We start from the raw sequence: 13,656 nt of genomic DNA on the forward strand, positions 1-13,656 counted from the left end.
TCTATATCTCTAAGACAGAAATAGGTATGTAAGAGGGTATGTTTAAAGGATAGGAAAAGTGTTCTAACCAGATTAGATCGAATAAGGGATTGCTATTAGTTAATTGTGAGATAATTTAAACCAACAAGAAGAGACGGAGAAGAGCGGAGAGAGAGAGAGAGAGAGAGAGAGGGGGGAAGGGCTTTGGATCTGATGGTCAATGTCGAGGATGAAGCATCTTCTACGAAAGCTTCACATCGGCGGAGGAGGAGGTGGCGGAGGAGTCGACCACCAGCACCATCAACGGCTCGGTGATCCGAGGCGAAACCCTTCGCCGCCGCCCGCTGCCTCGGCCTCGTCGAGTTCGAGAGGGAGCGGTCAGGAGGCGGCCTCGGCTGGGCCAGATTTCAGATTGTTCGAGGAGGAGTACCAGGTGCAGCTGGCGTTGGCGATCAGTGCCTCGGACCCTGACGGGCTCGAGGACCCGGATTCCGTGCAGATGAAGGCGGCCAAGCGGATGAGCCTGGGGTGCTCCCTTGGTGTTGGAACTGCCGCCGCGGACTCTGTTGGTGTTGGTGGTGCGGATGAGAGCTCGATGGAGTTCCTCTCGCTCCGGTACCGGGTGAGTCTTGAGGTTTTCCCGGTCTGTCACTGTTTGTTGTATGCGATCGTTTTGATCCCTTGTCTATGGTATTTCAAGTTGAATTATTTCCTTGATACGTTTCAGATCGAATAAGTATCTTAAGAGGTTTAAAACGTAAACTCTCAATCCAATCATCAAAAGCTACTCTTGAAGCTAGCTATTATAGGCAGTGCAATTTTAGGATAATGGCTAGCGCAATTATATAAGGTTCGAGTGGTTACGAATTTTTTCTCAAGCAATTTGGTTGAGGAAAGAAGGTGTCTTTATCAGGCTTAACCTTCAGTTCAGAACACCTGTTTTAAAAGCTTTTTCTCATGTTCTAATATAGTTTTTTTTTTTTTCTTTTTATGCCATAGTTTTCTTTCACAGGTTAAGTCTTGTGAACAATAAATTTTGAAGCATCAAACTGAATCAAGACATTTCTACCTCCCTTGAATGAAATATAGACTTAGACACTTCTGGATATTGAATATAAATACTGCTTTCATCCTTGCTGTGTTTTCTGTCATATCCTTCATCCAGTTGATGGCGTGGGTGATCTCTTGCTATCTGTTCAAGAAGTTTTATTGTTGTTCACCTTTAAGTTTAGAGTTCTGATTCTCATGCTCATTTTTCTCATAGTATGATTCATAATTTGGTTAAGGATTAATTTTTGGTCATTGTATGTTTTGTTGCAGAGCTACAATGTTGTTAACTATGATGAGAAGCTAAAGGATGGTTTTTATGATGTATATGGAATTATCTCAAATTCCAACCTAAGAGAAAAGATGCCTTCATTGTTAGATCTTCAAGCAACATCGATTTCAGATGACATTGAATATGAAGTAATTTTAGTGAACCAGACAAGAGATCATGCACTTCAACAACTTGAGAAGAAAGCAATCTCTATTGCTTCAAAAAGCAAAGCAGAAGAGCGTGGCATACTCACCAGTGGGCTAGTCCAGAAGATTGCAGATCTTGTTGTTCACAGTATGGGTGGCCCAGTTGATGATGCTATTGATATGCAAAGAAAGTGGGCTCTCAAAAGCTGTGAATTGCGGACTACTTTGAACACTATTGTTCTTCCTCTTGGTTCACTTGAAATTGGATTATCACGCCACAGGGCCTTACTCTTTAAGGTTGTTATTATTTTACTCTTTTGGTTCAAACATATGCTCTAGAATGCCTTTATCCTGACCACATAAATCTAATGAAGTACCTTGTAATTTCTTCTCATCTAGTTTTGCGGCATATGTGACTTTTTTTTTCTCACTTATATTATGTTGTTTTACAAACCTTTTGATAATTAAATTGTATAATAGTACAGCTAGATCCTTTGTAACATGTCTTTTTATGGTACATGGACATTTACTCAGCTATTTGATTGTCATTCCAGGAACATGTTTTGTCATGTGCCATAAGCATTTATTCAGCTACTTGATTGTCATTCCAGCAGTATGCTACCATGATAAACCCTTATTGATTTGAACAATTTAGTATTTGTCCTTTCCTTTTGCTAATACTTGACACCATTTAACATATTGAAGGTGTATAGTAAGCAACAGGCTACCACATCCTTATCCAGTTTTTTGTGGAAGGAATGTACTTCTTTTAAAGATTTAACCTGAAATCATGAGTCTGTTATCACTCATTTGGCCTGAACAAAAAATTTAGAGCATTAATGAACATGGAGGTAATTGCAGACCAAAAGGACTGCAGCAAAACTATAGTTCTATATGTGGAATATACCACAGTAATAAGAGTACATGCATATTCAAACAAAATTACCTAAAATTTTTCATTATTTGATCAATGATAATGTACATCTTGACTTGGAAAGAACCATATATGACTTGTACTGGGGAAACCCAATCTATGTAATAGATTTTAGTCTGATCATAGTATTTGAGCTGAAAAGACCTGGGAAATCACATTAAGAGGGCATTAAGTTGGCATCCAATGATCTTTTTTCTAATATTGTTATCTGACTTTTGTCAATTTAGAGGTTTGGCAATTCATCTGTGATTGTAGTTACTTTTGTCCACTCAATATGACAACGTATCAATACTGTGTTAAGAATCATTATATTGTTCATCCTACAATACTGTGTCAAGAATCATTATATTGTTCATGAGTATCAAATTAACATGTCTATGCTTTATCCTTAGGAGGGCATGTTATTGTCATGTGTTTTGCTCTACAAGTCTGTGATCTTCATATTGTTTTATTAGAAAATATGTATGTTATTTCTATGGTTTGCCTTACTGATCTAAACCGGTGTACCAATTAACTATTGGTACGATATGTACCGAGCCATACCGACATACCGACATACCGACATATGGTATAGTGGGATATACCGATGTACTGGTATATATACCGCCCATACCGATCCCTTGTCATACTCGTATGTATTGCCTATACCTGCTGTAGGGCAAATCTTGGTTGTTTCTATCAATGGGATTATAAGTGTACTTTGGTCTTTATACATGTTAAGGGGAAAAAACAGAGTAAATGTTGTCCTAGTATGGTTAATTGGTTAGCAATTATTAAAAAAATTACAAAATGTTATTTTCAATGAAGTTGAAATTAAAATTGACAAATTGCCCGATTTGTGAGGATACAATTAACATTTCTGTTTACATTCATTTTATAAGCTGGGATCACCAATGCTATCTTTAAAAACAGTAGTAATTTAGGTAGACTATTTCCTTGTTTACTTTTCTTATGAATTTTTTATTGCACAAGAACAAGAAGTTGAATAAACTACTCATTTTCCCCCTTTTCAGGTACTAGCTGATCTAATAAACCTCCCTTGTAAACTTGTAAAAGGCAGTTATTATACTGGTACTGATGAAGGGGCTGTGAACTTTATTAAAGTTGATTATGACAGGTTGATTCCTTTATTTCATTCTGCTTTCTTATGGTTGCTATAAATAGTTATATACCTTTTAGGCATTTACTAAATTGGCTTTGGTTGGTGTTTCTATTTGTTCATTATGTAGATTTTTAACATGAAACATAAATTTTATATGATTTCTATTTTGTTTGAATATCTCCTACTATTTTAATGACAATTGATGTTAGTACTATTGTAAATGTGGATACTATTCTGATTCTAGCATAGCTAAGATATCAAATGATGTGTTTTTTTGTGGTTCCAACATGTGTTGAATCCAGCAGTTCTCAGGATTTCTTTATATTTTTGTCTCATAGGTTTTAATTTTTTTAAAAATAATAAAATGTTGCTTGATATTTGATTTGTTTGTGATGTATCTTTGGTAGTTTTTAAACTTTTGATGTGTGCTTCAGTGTCTGGCCTCTCTTAATGTTCTGTTTCTTTAAAGTATTTCAGTATTCAAATAATCAACTAGCCTAGCTGGGAAATACTTTAGCTGGTTGATAGCAAGGATCAAATCCCGTCCTCACCACGTACCATTTGCAAAAGAAAAACGATAACAAACAAGAAACAAAAGAAGCATTAGATATCATGTTTTTGTTTCCTCCTCACCATTACCATTTGCAAAAGAAAAACGATAACAAACAAGAGCAAAAAGAAGCATTAGATATCATGTTTTTGTTTCCCCCTCAGTAGCTGATGTAATTCAATCACCTTTATCTCTTTATACAAAATTCTATAGAGTTGCTAATATAACCTGTTTACATTATTGAACATCATATTATATGTAATATATGTATACATAATATATAAATCAGAAAGAAATTTGATAGAGCATCACTTCATGTGTGACAGTGAATATATTGTTGATCTTATGGGAGCTCCAGGCACATTAATTCCTACTGAGAACCCCTGCATTCATCTTGAAAATTCTGGAAACTTTCTGCTGGGCCCAGAAACCATTGAACAAACTGTCAAAGATTTATGCTTGGCCCTTGATAAAGTCAGTTCCCAGTTTGAGAGGAAAACAGATGTATTAGAAGGAAGTTATGATAACAGCTTATTATCGGGGCATCTTGGATTGCAGCTAGAAGAAACATCAAATTTAGTCAGTAGACCAGAAGATGTTGATGCAAAATTTGATAATGATCAAATTGAAAGATGTGAAAATGAACTTGGGAAATTTTGCCCTTCACCGAGTAGGCGACAAGACTCATTAAAACCTGAAGAAGTTATATCCCCTTCTCAAAGGATGAAAGTTAATGATGTTTCCAAATATGTAGTTACTGCAGCAAAGAACCCTGAATTTGCTCAGAAGTTGCATGCTGTTTTATTGGAAAGTGGTGCTTCACCTCCTCCAGATTTGTTTTATGACTTAAGCCCTTCACTAGATTTAATAGAACAGGACCATAGAAAAGGCAACTACAAGGAAAGAGAAGGGAGAAGTGGGACAGATTTACCTGTCACTGGTTGGACGTTAAACTTCCAGCCTTTAGTTTCACATGCATCAGTTGCAGAACACTCGAATGATACTGATAATGGAAAAAGGAATCAACATGTTGGTGGAGAATCCACATATAATATTGACAAAGGCATATTTGGTACGAGCATGTCTACATCTTTAGTAAAAGCAAATGAATGGTTAGTTAAAAATGATGTTCAGGTGGATGGAAGTTCTCCACATGATTTTTGGAGTAAATTCACCGGTCCAGTTCTTGATACTGCATATGTATCAACAGCTACATGCATGAAACAAGTGAATGTATCTTCTGTACCATATGAGGCTGAGTCAAATGTTCTTGGATCATCAGATGCACAATACTCTCAGGAAAATGCAGGAAGCCATTCTAATCCTTATAAACATGGAGATATTCCTTCAGAAGATTGTCAAGAATGTGCAAAGAATTCTACGGTCAAACTCTTACAAGATGATCCTCATGGCTTAAGTGCTTCTGACAATATAAAAAGAAGCATAATACTAGATGCTGTTGCCGAATGGGAGATACCATGGGAAGATCTTCAGATTGGAGAAAGAATTGGTATTGGTATGTCTAATAATTGACCTCAACTTTTGAAGTTGTTAATCTAATTAAAGTACAAAATTTTTATATGTTGTTCTGTTTATAGATGTCAAATAAACTTAAACTATAATTCTTAAAGTTGTGCAAACATATCTATGATCATCTTTTCTTTGATAGATCAGAATGTCGCTTTCCTGGTTTTTTAGTATTTAACCTGCATAATTTATTTAGATTGGTTTCCGACTTGCCAACTATTCTTGTAGTTCTGGCCATACATTCAATTGTCATTCTCAAAATCCATTTGAGAAGATTAAATTTTATTGCACAATCATGGATATAAACAACTTGTCTTGACCATGATTGATAGTTATTGGGATCTTTCCATGAATTGCATATGTCAATTATTATTTCAATTGGGTTCTACCTGAGCTTATCAAAATGATGTTTTTCAATGGCCAACTTCCTTTCCATTGATGCTTATCACTCTTTTTTGTCTCTCCTTTTCTCCTTTTCATTTGTTTATGTCTCACCTTAGCTTTATTCTTTTATGATATTTACCTTTAATTTTTATGTGGGAATATGACTTGGAAAGAGGGTAATCTAGAAGTCATGTTGAAGCTGAGTTTTTAACACATAGTATTACAAGTCAGTTTAATTATCTACATCCATCCTCTTACTGTTTGATTCTTTAGTTTGTGAAAATTGGTGGATAATAACTGATTCATACATAACTAAATATTCTTATATTGCAGGCTCGTATGGGGAGGTTTATCATGCAGATTGGCATGGCACTGTAAGTTATGGTCCAGAAAATTACCTTTTATTTTGGACTAAGTATGAAATATTCTCATTTTCTTAAAATCAGATGAATAAAGCATTGAGTTGATGATGCTTAGACATTGTTGTAAAAAACCCAGAACTTTTGATTTTCTTAATTTAGTGGGGTTAATTCACAGTCATGAAGTTTTTTGGATTCAGTGATTATGGATGCACAAAATCCTGATATTGTGGTTAAAGTATTTGTACAAAAGATTTTCAAGTTTCCAATCAGACTACAATGTTTTAGAGATTTACAGAGAAAAAAAGCGTAATGCTGAACTCACCCTAGTAGTTAGGAAAGATTTGCAAAAACAACCAAAAGTGATTGGAGTTGCAATTCCATATCAGGACACCACAACTTGCTAATAGTTGTGTGATCCTTCCTTCAATCTCAACAAGTTAATAGGTTCATTCAACTAAATTTTCCGTAGAAAATTCTAATGAATTCTGTTATGGATTTGTTTGCTAATTGTTTGATTGTCCTTATGCCACTCATGAATATATTATGCAAATCCTTTGGTATAATTTTTGTGGTAATTTAAGTCAAGCAAAATATAATGTTGTCACTATTCTTTTCGTAATACTGGTGAACCTATAAGCTTTTAGATTTCCATGAAAGTAAAAAAACCATGTCCCTATCTAGAACTAAAGAAGCTTGAAATTTTAAGTTGTAGTGGAACAATTGGATGGTTGTTTAAGAATCATTATTTTGGTTTGTTGAGAAATGAAAAGTTTGTTTTTTTTCTTGGTCCATATTGTTTTATTGTTGCCGTCTTTCAGGAGGTTGCCGTGAAGAAATTTTTGGATCAGGGTCTGTCTGGTGATGCATTGGAACAATTCAGATATGAAGTAAGATTTTGATGAATCCAGCATGTTGGACGCTTACCATAGTAATTTTGGAACCTGTAGTTCTCTATTCTTTTTGTGTTTTCAGGCTAGTAATGTATCAAGTTTGTTGCTGTAGGTGAAAATCATGTCAAGGCTACGGCATCCCAATGTTGTTCTTTTTATGGGAGCAGTGACCCGTCCTCCAAATTTGTCAATACTAACAGAGTTTCTTCCAAGGTTTGTGCAATACACCTTTCTACTTGATCAGTGGGCATAACAAGTACCTTTTGCCATGATCTATGATGCCTATTAGCTCAAGCTTATATACAAGTCTTACCACATGACTGAATATGTTCAAGTTATTACTAGTGGTTCAATCTAGTATTTTATACAAATCCAAACCTTTCTCACCTTGAGGCATGGGTACTCGTTAGCCTAAAATTCTTGCAGAATTTGTCTGTATGACTAACTCAAATGTATGGTATCTTTGGTGTGGAGGGGGTTCATTACCTTGACATATTTTAGCCCACATGAAGGGTCCTATATATTTTCTTTGGTATTATACTGCCCAAATTTTCAATCAGTAAAGAGTGAAAGGTGGAGCCATATATGAGCTTAATCATTTACTATCATCGCAACCCAGCTTGATAGAGCTACTGTGACTCAGTATAACAAGCTTAAAACCATGTGATTTAAAATGTTTAGGCTGAGGAATTTGGTAATAGACTCATCCAACTCTTTATACCATCATGATATCCTCTCAAATCTAATGTAGGAATAATTAGAGTATAAAAATTACCTCACTCATAGACAATGCCATTATCAAGATCCAACACATTAACAATCCCCTAGCAAGTAGAAATCCATGGCCTAGTGGAAGCTCCACGAATCGATACGCTTCTTGCACCATCCATGAGTAGTAGTTTCCCACTTGTACACACTCACCACACATATAGTAACTTCCATACCAATTATTACAGCCCAAATAGGTACACCTCCTATTAAAACAAGTCCAGAATCATGTAGCCCAAAATGCTTCTTTCCACGGTATTTGCAGTAGATTCATCTAGTTGTATATAGTAAATACTACATTAACCCTCTTTCATTTTCAATATGGGGCCAATGTAGGTGTCATAATTCTCACCACTACAAATAACTGGACTATTGCTTTGGTTCATTGTTAGTGAGGAATGACTGATGGTCCAGTAGGTTAGTCATTGCTGATTAATGATATAAGAGGAGCATATGTCATGATGGTATCATGAATACAACATCTTTTTAAAATACAATATCCTATCATATCTTTGAAACAAGGAATATCATGAGTATTTCATCTGGTACTGTCAGATTTGCTGGCTGCACCAAAACAAAGACAAAACTTCATCATGCTAATGTATGGTACACATGATATCTTCATCAGGCATGTAACCACATTAACTTCAACATTTTAACTTAGATGATCACAACATGTTATCTTCTGTTTGCAGGGGCAGTTTATATAGGTTGTTGCATCGTCCTAATGTTCAACTTGATGAAAATCGACGACTGAAAATGGCACTGGATGTGGTACTAGTTTGACCATTTATGATAACAATTTGGTTATGCATACTGATATCCACCTCAGCTCAACCTGGGTTATCTTGGCAGGCCAAGGGGATGAATCACTTACATACTAGCCATCCAACTATCGTGCACCGGGATCTGAAGTCTCCAAATCTTCTTGTTGATAAAAATTGGGTGGTCAAGGTACTTCCATTTAATAATAGTCATTGACCTTCTTGCATACCTCCCGGCAAACCTGTCCATGCATAAGATTTTCACCATGATTTTATTATAATAAGGGATGGTTTATTATGATGGTTATTCGGTCATCACAATTAAAATGTCAGATTCATCATTTCATCAAGTGATTGCCTATCTAACTCCATGCAATTTGTTATGAAGGGCTTTATACAAACTATAGATTGCATGTCCAATTTAGCAGATAGTTGTAATGCACAAAGATCAGCTAGCATAAATTTGTATCACAAGTAGAATTCTAGGATGTGTGGATGTATAATACAAGGATCAGTAGAACTTTTTTTATTAGTGCTTGAAACAGAACTGTAGTCTTTGAGTTGCTGGTTTTAAAGAATGATGCAAAGTTAAATCTAACCTAATGCTGTATTTGTGGTACTTCTATTGAAAGTAAACCTATTATGATAAGATGACCCGGCTCATAATCCATTTCATAACACTGGGACCAATCCTCATAAAATAGTCATGTCTTTCTTTCGCTCTTTTTTGTTCTTGTCTTCTGGTTCATGGTCTATCTTCTACTTTTTAGTTTTTATTGTCAATGTATTTGAGAAATTATAATATTAGCTACATAAGGTTAAAGCAAATTGAGACATCATTGATGATGGAAGTAAACTTGTTAATTGGATCTGAAGAAGAGCTGTTTATTTTGGTTGCAGTACTGCTGTTTCCTGTGCTGTAGAACATGCAAAATCACATAGTTTATATCAAAATTGTTTTACATTCTTTCTGAAGTATACAACTTTACACTCGATTTTGTCTCAGGTCAGTGATTTTGGCTTGTCAAGATTGAAGCATCACACCTTCTTGTCATCCAAGTCCACCGCCGGAACAGTAAATTTCTTATTCCATTATTTACTTCAGTAATATTTCTGTTATCTACTGCAGTTTTTGTTCATCTTTACCAATAATTGGTTCACTTTTTGCAATTCCCCCGTGGTTTGTGAATCCTGAATTTAAAGCTCGTATACAAGTTTCTTTTGAAGTTTTAAATTCTAAGCACGGTTGTTAATGGAGCCTGATAACCTGGAACCTAGTCCCATTTTTTTGTATGGATCCTCATTTTGGATACATTAACCTTATTAAAATCAAGCATGGATCTGAAATATGTACCAACAAATGCATATAAATCTGATACCTGACACAAAATATCGAGTATGGATCCACATTTTGTACTTATAAGCTCAGCAGAATTTTATCCTAGGTAATCCTACCTGACAACATCTCCAGTTCTAAGGATTACTGAAAAGGTAGAAATAGGGTACTCTATACGGAAAACCCAATACATGATGCAGGCATGACCCAAGAGTCTGACTCACCTGACGCTTGTTGATTTCTTGCCCTTTCTCAATTCTCATGCTGATTTCTCATTGTTGAGCCACATTTCTTGTTTCTTACATCAAGTTGTCCAAGCTGCATATGTTATTTTCATGATACATGTACACCATCTCAGCTTCTAACATTAGCCAATGTCCTATTTTCTATTTTATCTGTTTTCATTAGTTATTTAAAGTGTTTATTTTATCCTATATCAAATTTGCTTCATTTTCATCAGGTTGTATTGGCCTTCAGGTCTAAGTACTTAGTTATTATTTTATGTTTTCTGTTATTTTTTTTGTGTTTGTGCAGCTTCGTGTCTTGTTACTTTTCTTTGGTTGTATTTTTATGTTAAGTTTTAATTAATAATTCATCAAAAAACGCTGCATCTTAGCTTCATCATATTAGTTGATTTTTACTTATCATGTACCAAGTTTCTGATATTTGTACTCGTACAGCCGGAGTGGATGGCGCCGGAGGTATTACGAAATGAACCATCAAACGAGAAGTAAGTGGGTCATTCAGATTTCAAAACACTGCAGAATTCTACAATATTTGGGAACCTCTTGGTAATAAGAAACATCTGTATGTATCAGATGTGATGTTTACAGTTTTGGTGTAATCCTGTGGGAATTAGCTACCTTGCGCATGCCATGGAGTGGAATGAACCCAATGCAAGTGGTTGGAGCAGTGGGTTTCCAAAATAGACGTCTTGACATACCTGAAGAGGTCGATCCAATGGTTGCACAAATAATAACTGATTGTTGGCAAAGGTAAGCTTGCTTGCTGATGTTAGTAGCAATGTAGTTCTCTGTTTTTAACTATTAACCGACCTTTTGTACCACAGTCAATGCACGTAAAAGTTAGTGAAACTTCATTTCCAAATAATGAAGTGGTTGATGGATACAGAAGGTTAATAATAATAAGTGAACTGTAGATAGTGGCATTCTGGTATCACAGCAAACATTGTTCATTTTCATTGTGCTTTTCTGGTATTTGTAGCGATGGAATCGATCTGTTCTTTTAACTGGCATTATAATTCGCTTCCAATTGTATTGCAAGGATTCCTAGAGGTTAATTTTTTGCATCATTGTTTTTGCAAATGTTGGTTTCAAAACTAATGCACTAGATTGAATGTATTATTACTAAGCATCATGCTCATACACTTGGTTTCTCATGCAGTGAGCCAAACGAACGCCCATCTTTTGCCCAGCTTATGTCATGTCTTAAGCAATTGCAGAAGTTGGTCGTCGGAAACTGAAACTTCCCATGTCGGCGAAAATATAGATGGCTACTGACTGAAGGTTGCAGAAGTTGGTCGTCGTAAACTGAAACTTCCGACGTCAGCGGAAATATATATGGCTACTGACTGAAGACTACAAACCACGCAAATCGATGTGTCTATGCTGGAACAGCAGGGCACCTACTATGTATCACAAAATATATTTGTTTCTGTTCAAAGTAGAGGATTCCTAAGAGGCTGTTGGTAGCAGAAAAGGCATTTTGGCTGTGCGAAGTGCAGCTGCAGAATTAATACCGGTATACTCCGAAGCTCTTACACAACGATTAAAAGTATAGCACTGCAGTATATAATTCTGTCATTTTTGTTTCGGAATCACAAGTCGATTCTGAAAACTGCTTGAAATTATACACAGCGGCCGGAATTGTAATTATTGTTGGTGTGGAGAAAAGAGAAGGTACTGATCAGAACATTGAAGGGGTTGCATAAGTTGCGTGCCCTGTTCATATCCTCAATAAAATACCTGTTTCTTGAGTTTTAATATTTTCTTTTTCTCTTTGTCGTCTCTAAGTCCAAAATCTCGTCTGCAATGATATCCGTGTGCGTGTGCATCTGCAGGAGCACAACCAGTTGGTATGGTATTTATTCTTTCCTTTTCCTCCGTTCTCGCAGTGAAATGTGTGATATAAGAATTATATGCTCAAATTAAGTCATAAAACAACAAAAACCAAAAAGAGAAAAATGGAAATCAAAGGACCAAAATCATCAAATAGTATGGAAGAGGAAATATAGCACCAAAGGGGAAAAAAACAAAATGAAATTATGAGTTACAAGATCTTCTACCGACGAGGGTTGGACTTTCGACCTTATACATAGTAATATCGATCCAATCATAATGTCATCAAAACAAAGGTTTTGAAATGAATCTTCTCATGCTTTTATTATTTTTCCTTGATCGATTCGTCCAAAGAGAAGTAGCATGATGTGTCACACATCATCTTCCTATCATTCAGAGTTTAAATTGAAGCTCGGTTGCATCAATGATAGCAACAGTCCCAATCTAAGTTGACCACACATCGTTTGAAACATCATAAATTAAACCGCGGTTGCATTAATGAGACCAAACTTAGGCAGTCCCACTCTGAGCTGTGACCACATATGACAGACAGCAAGGTCACCTTACTTTAAATTTATGGATTCGACGAAGCTTGGCAGTGACTGCTCTCGAGTCGAAGGGGGCATCTTCTTCTTCTTCTTCTTATCCTTGCCTGATAAGGCAGGCCTACTAGTTTGTACTCGTGAGTGCTTATAACAGCGTCAGAGACGTGTGTTCTCCACGACCAACTATTGTGATTTTAAATGATTCCCTTAATGCATCCAAATTCTCTTAACATTGTTTTACTATTCGTTATTGTATTGCCATCTCTAATTTATTTGATTCTGACGAAGCTATTTTTTTTTTTAAATTAGTTGGAAACTTGGAGAGCAGCCACTCTTCACCTGAAGAGCCAAAAAAGATCACTCCTTTATCGAAGGCAATTTGTGGTCTGATAATGGATTTCGTTTAATTATCTTTTATACCAGTTTTAATACCCATACATTATGGACACAATAATTGTACGTAAACCCAAATTCGGACGGAGAATGAAAAAAAAAAAAAAGTACTTTGTCAACCTTGCACTCATTCTATTAGTCTTAATCTTCTTAACTAACGGTTAAAGATTTTGACGGATTATCGTAAGATCTTACTTTGCTTGAATCTCATCTTCACCACTTATATGTTTCGTAAAAGAAGAAAAAAAAAAATCTTCTCGCTTTCTATACATAGTTAATTGAATCCACTTAAGTTTTAATTTACAAATAAATATTTGTTTGAGGTGATATATACATTAGGTCGTGTTTATCTGTAGTAATTTCACTAATAAATTAAATTCTCAAAAGATGAAACAAAAATTATCACAAAAATCCTCACCGGCCAATTAATTAAGGAGAAGAAGAGGCAGGAAACCCAAACATTATCCCAGGAGCAACACACGATCAACTCCATCTTCGGAATCCAATCTGCAGAGCTGCATCATTCAATCAGTCAACTCGAATCCGGAGAGATAGAAAAAGAGCACCGCGGCATTGCTTG

The 13,656-nt window shown here is 35.7% G+C and overlaps 1 protein-coding gene across 1 annotated transcript; it reads left to right on the forward strand.

The window, feature by feature from the left end:
- Nucleotides 1-124: 124 nt before the first annotated feature.
- On the forward strand, nt 125-12,063 carry LOC135630650 (probable serine/threonine-protein kinase SIS8). The gene is made up of 13 exons (XM_065137743.1): nt 125-601; nt 1,300-1,740; nt 3,391-3,494; nt 4,356-5,545; nt 6,274-6,314; nt 7,121-7,189; nt 7,305-7,405; nt 8,656-8,734; nt 8,816-8,914; nt 9,731-9,799; nt 10,741-10,790; nt 10,879-11,055; nt 11,465-12,063. The coding sequence occupies exons 1-13, from the start codon at nt 200-202 to the stop codon at nt 11,541-11,543; spliced, it is 2,901 nt and encodes a 966-aa protein (XP_064993815.1). The 5' UTR covers nt 125-199; the 3' UTR covers nt 11,544-12,063.
- Nucleotides 12,064-13,656: the final 1,593 nt, after the last annotated feature.

The sequence above is a fragment of the Musa acuminata genome, chromosome BXJ3-2 (assembly GCF_036884655.1).
Source record: "Musa acuminata AAA Group cultivar baxijiao chromosome BXJ3-2, Cavendish_Baxijiao_AAA, whole genome shotgun sequence".
Lineage (NCBI taxonomy): Eukaryota > Viridiplantae > Streptophyta > Magnoliopsida > Zingiberales > Musaceae > Musa > Musa acuminata.

Coding starts and splice junctions, on each gene's coding strand:
- LOC135630650 (XM_065137743.1), top strand. CDS start 200: ATGTCGAGGATGAAGCATCTTCTACGAAAGCTTCACATCGGCGGAGGA. Junction 3,495..4,355: donor ATTAAAGTTGATTATGACAG/GTTGATTCCTTT, acceptor CATGTGTGACAG/TGAATATATTGTTGATCTTA. Junction 10,791..10,878: donor AATGAACCATCAAACGAGAA/GTAAGTGGGTCA, acceptor TGTATGTATCAG/ATGTGATGTTTACAGTTTTG.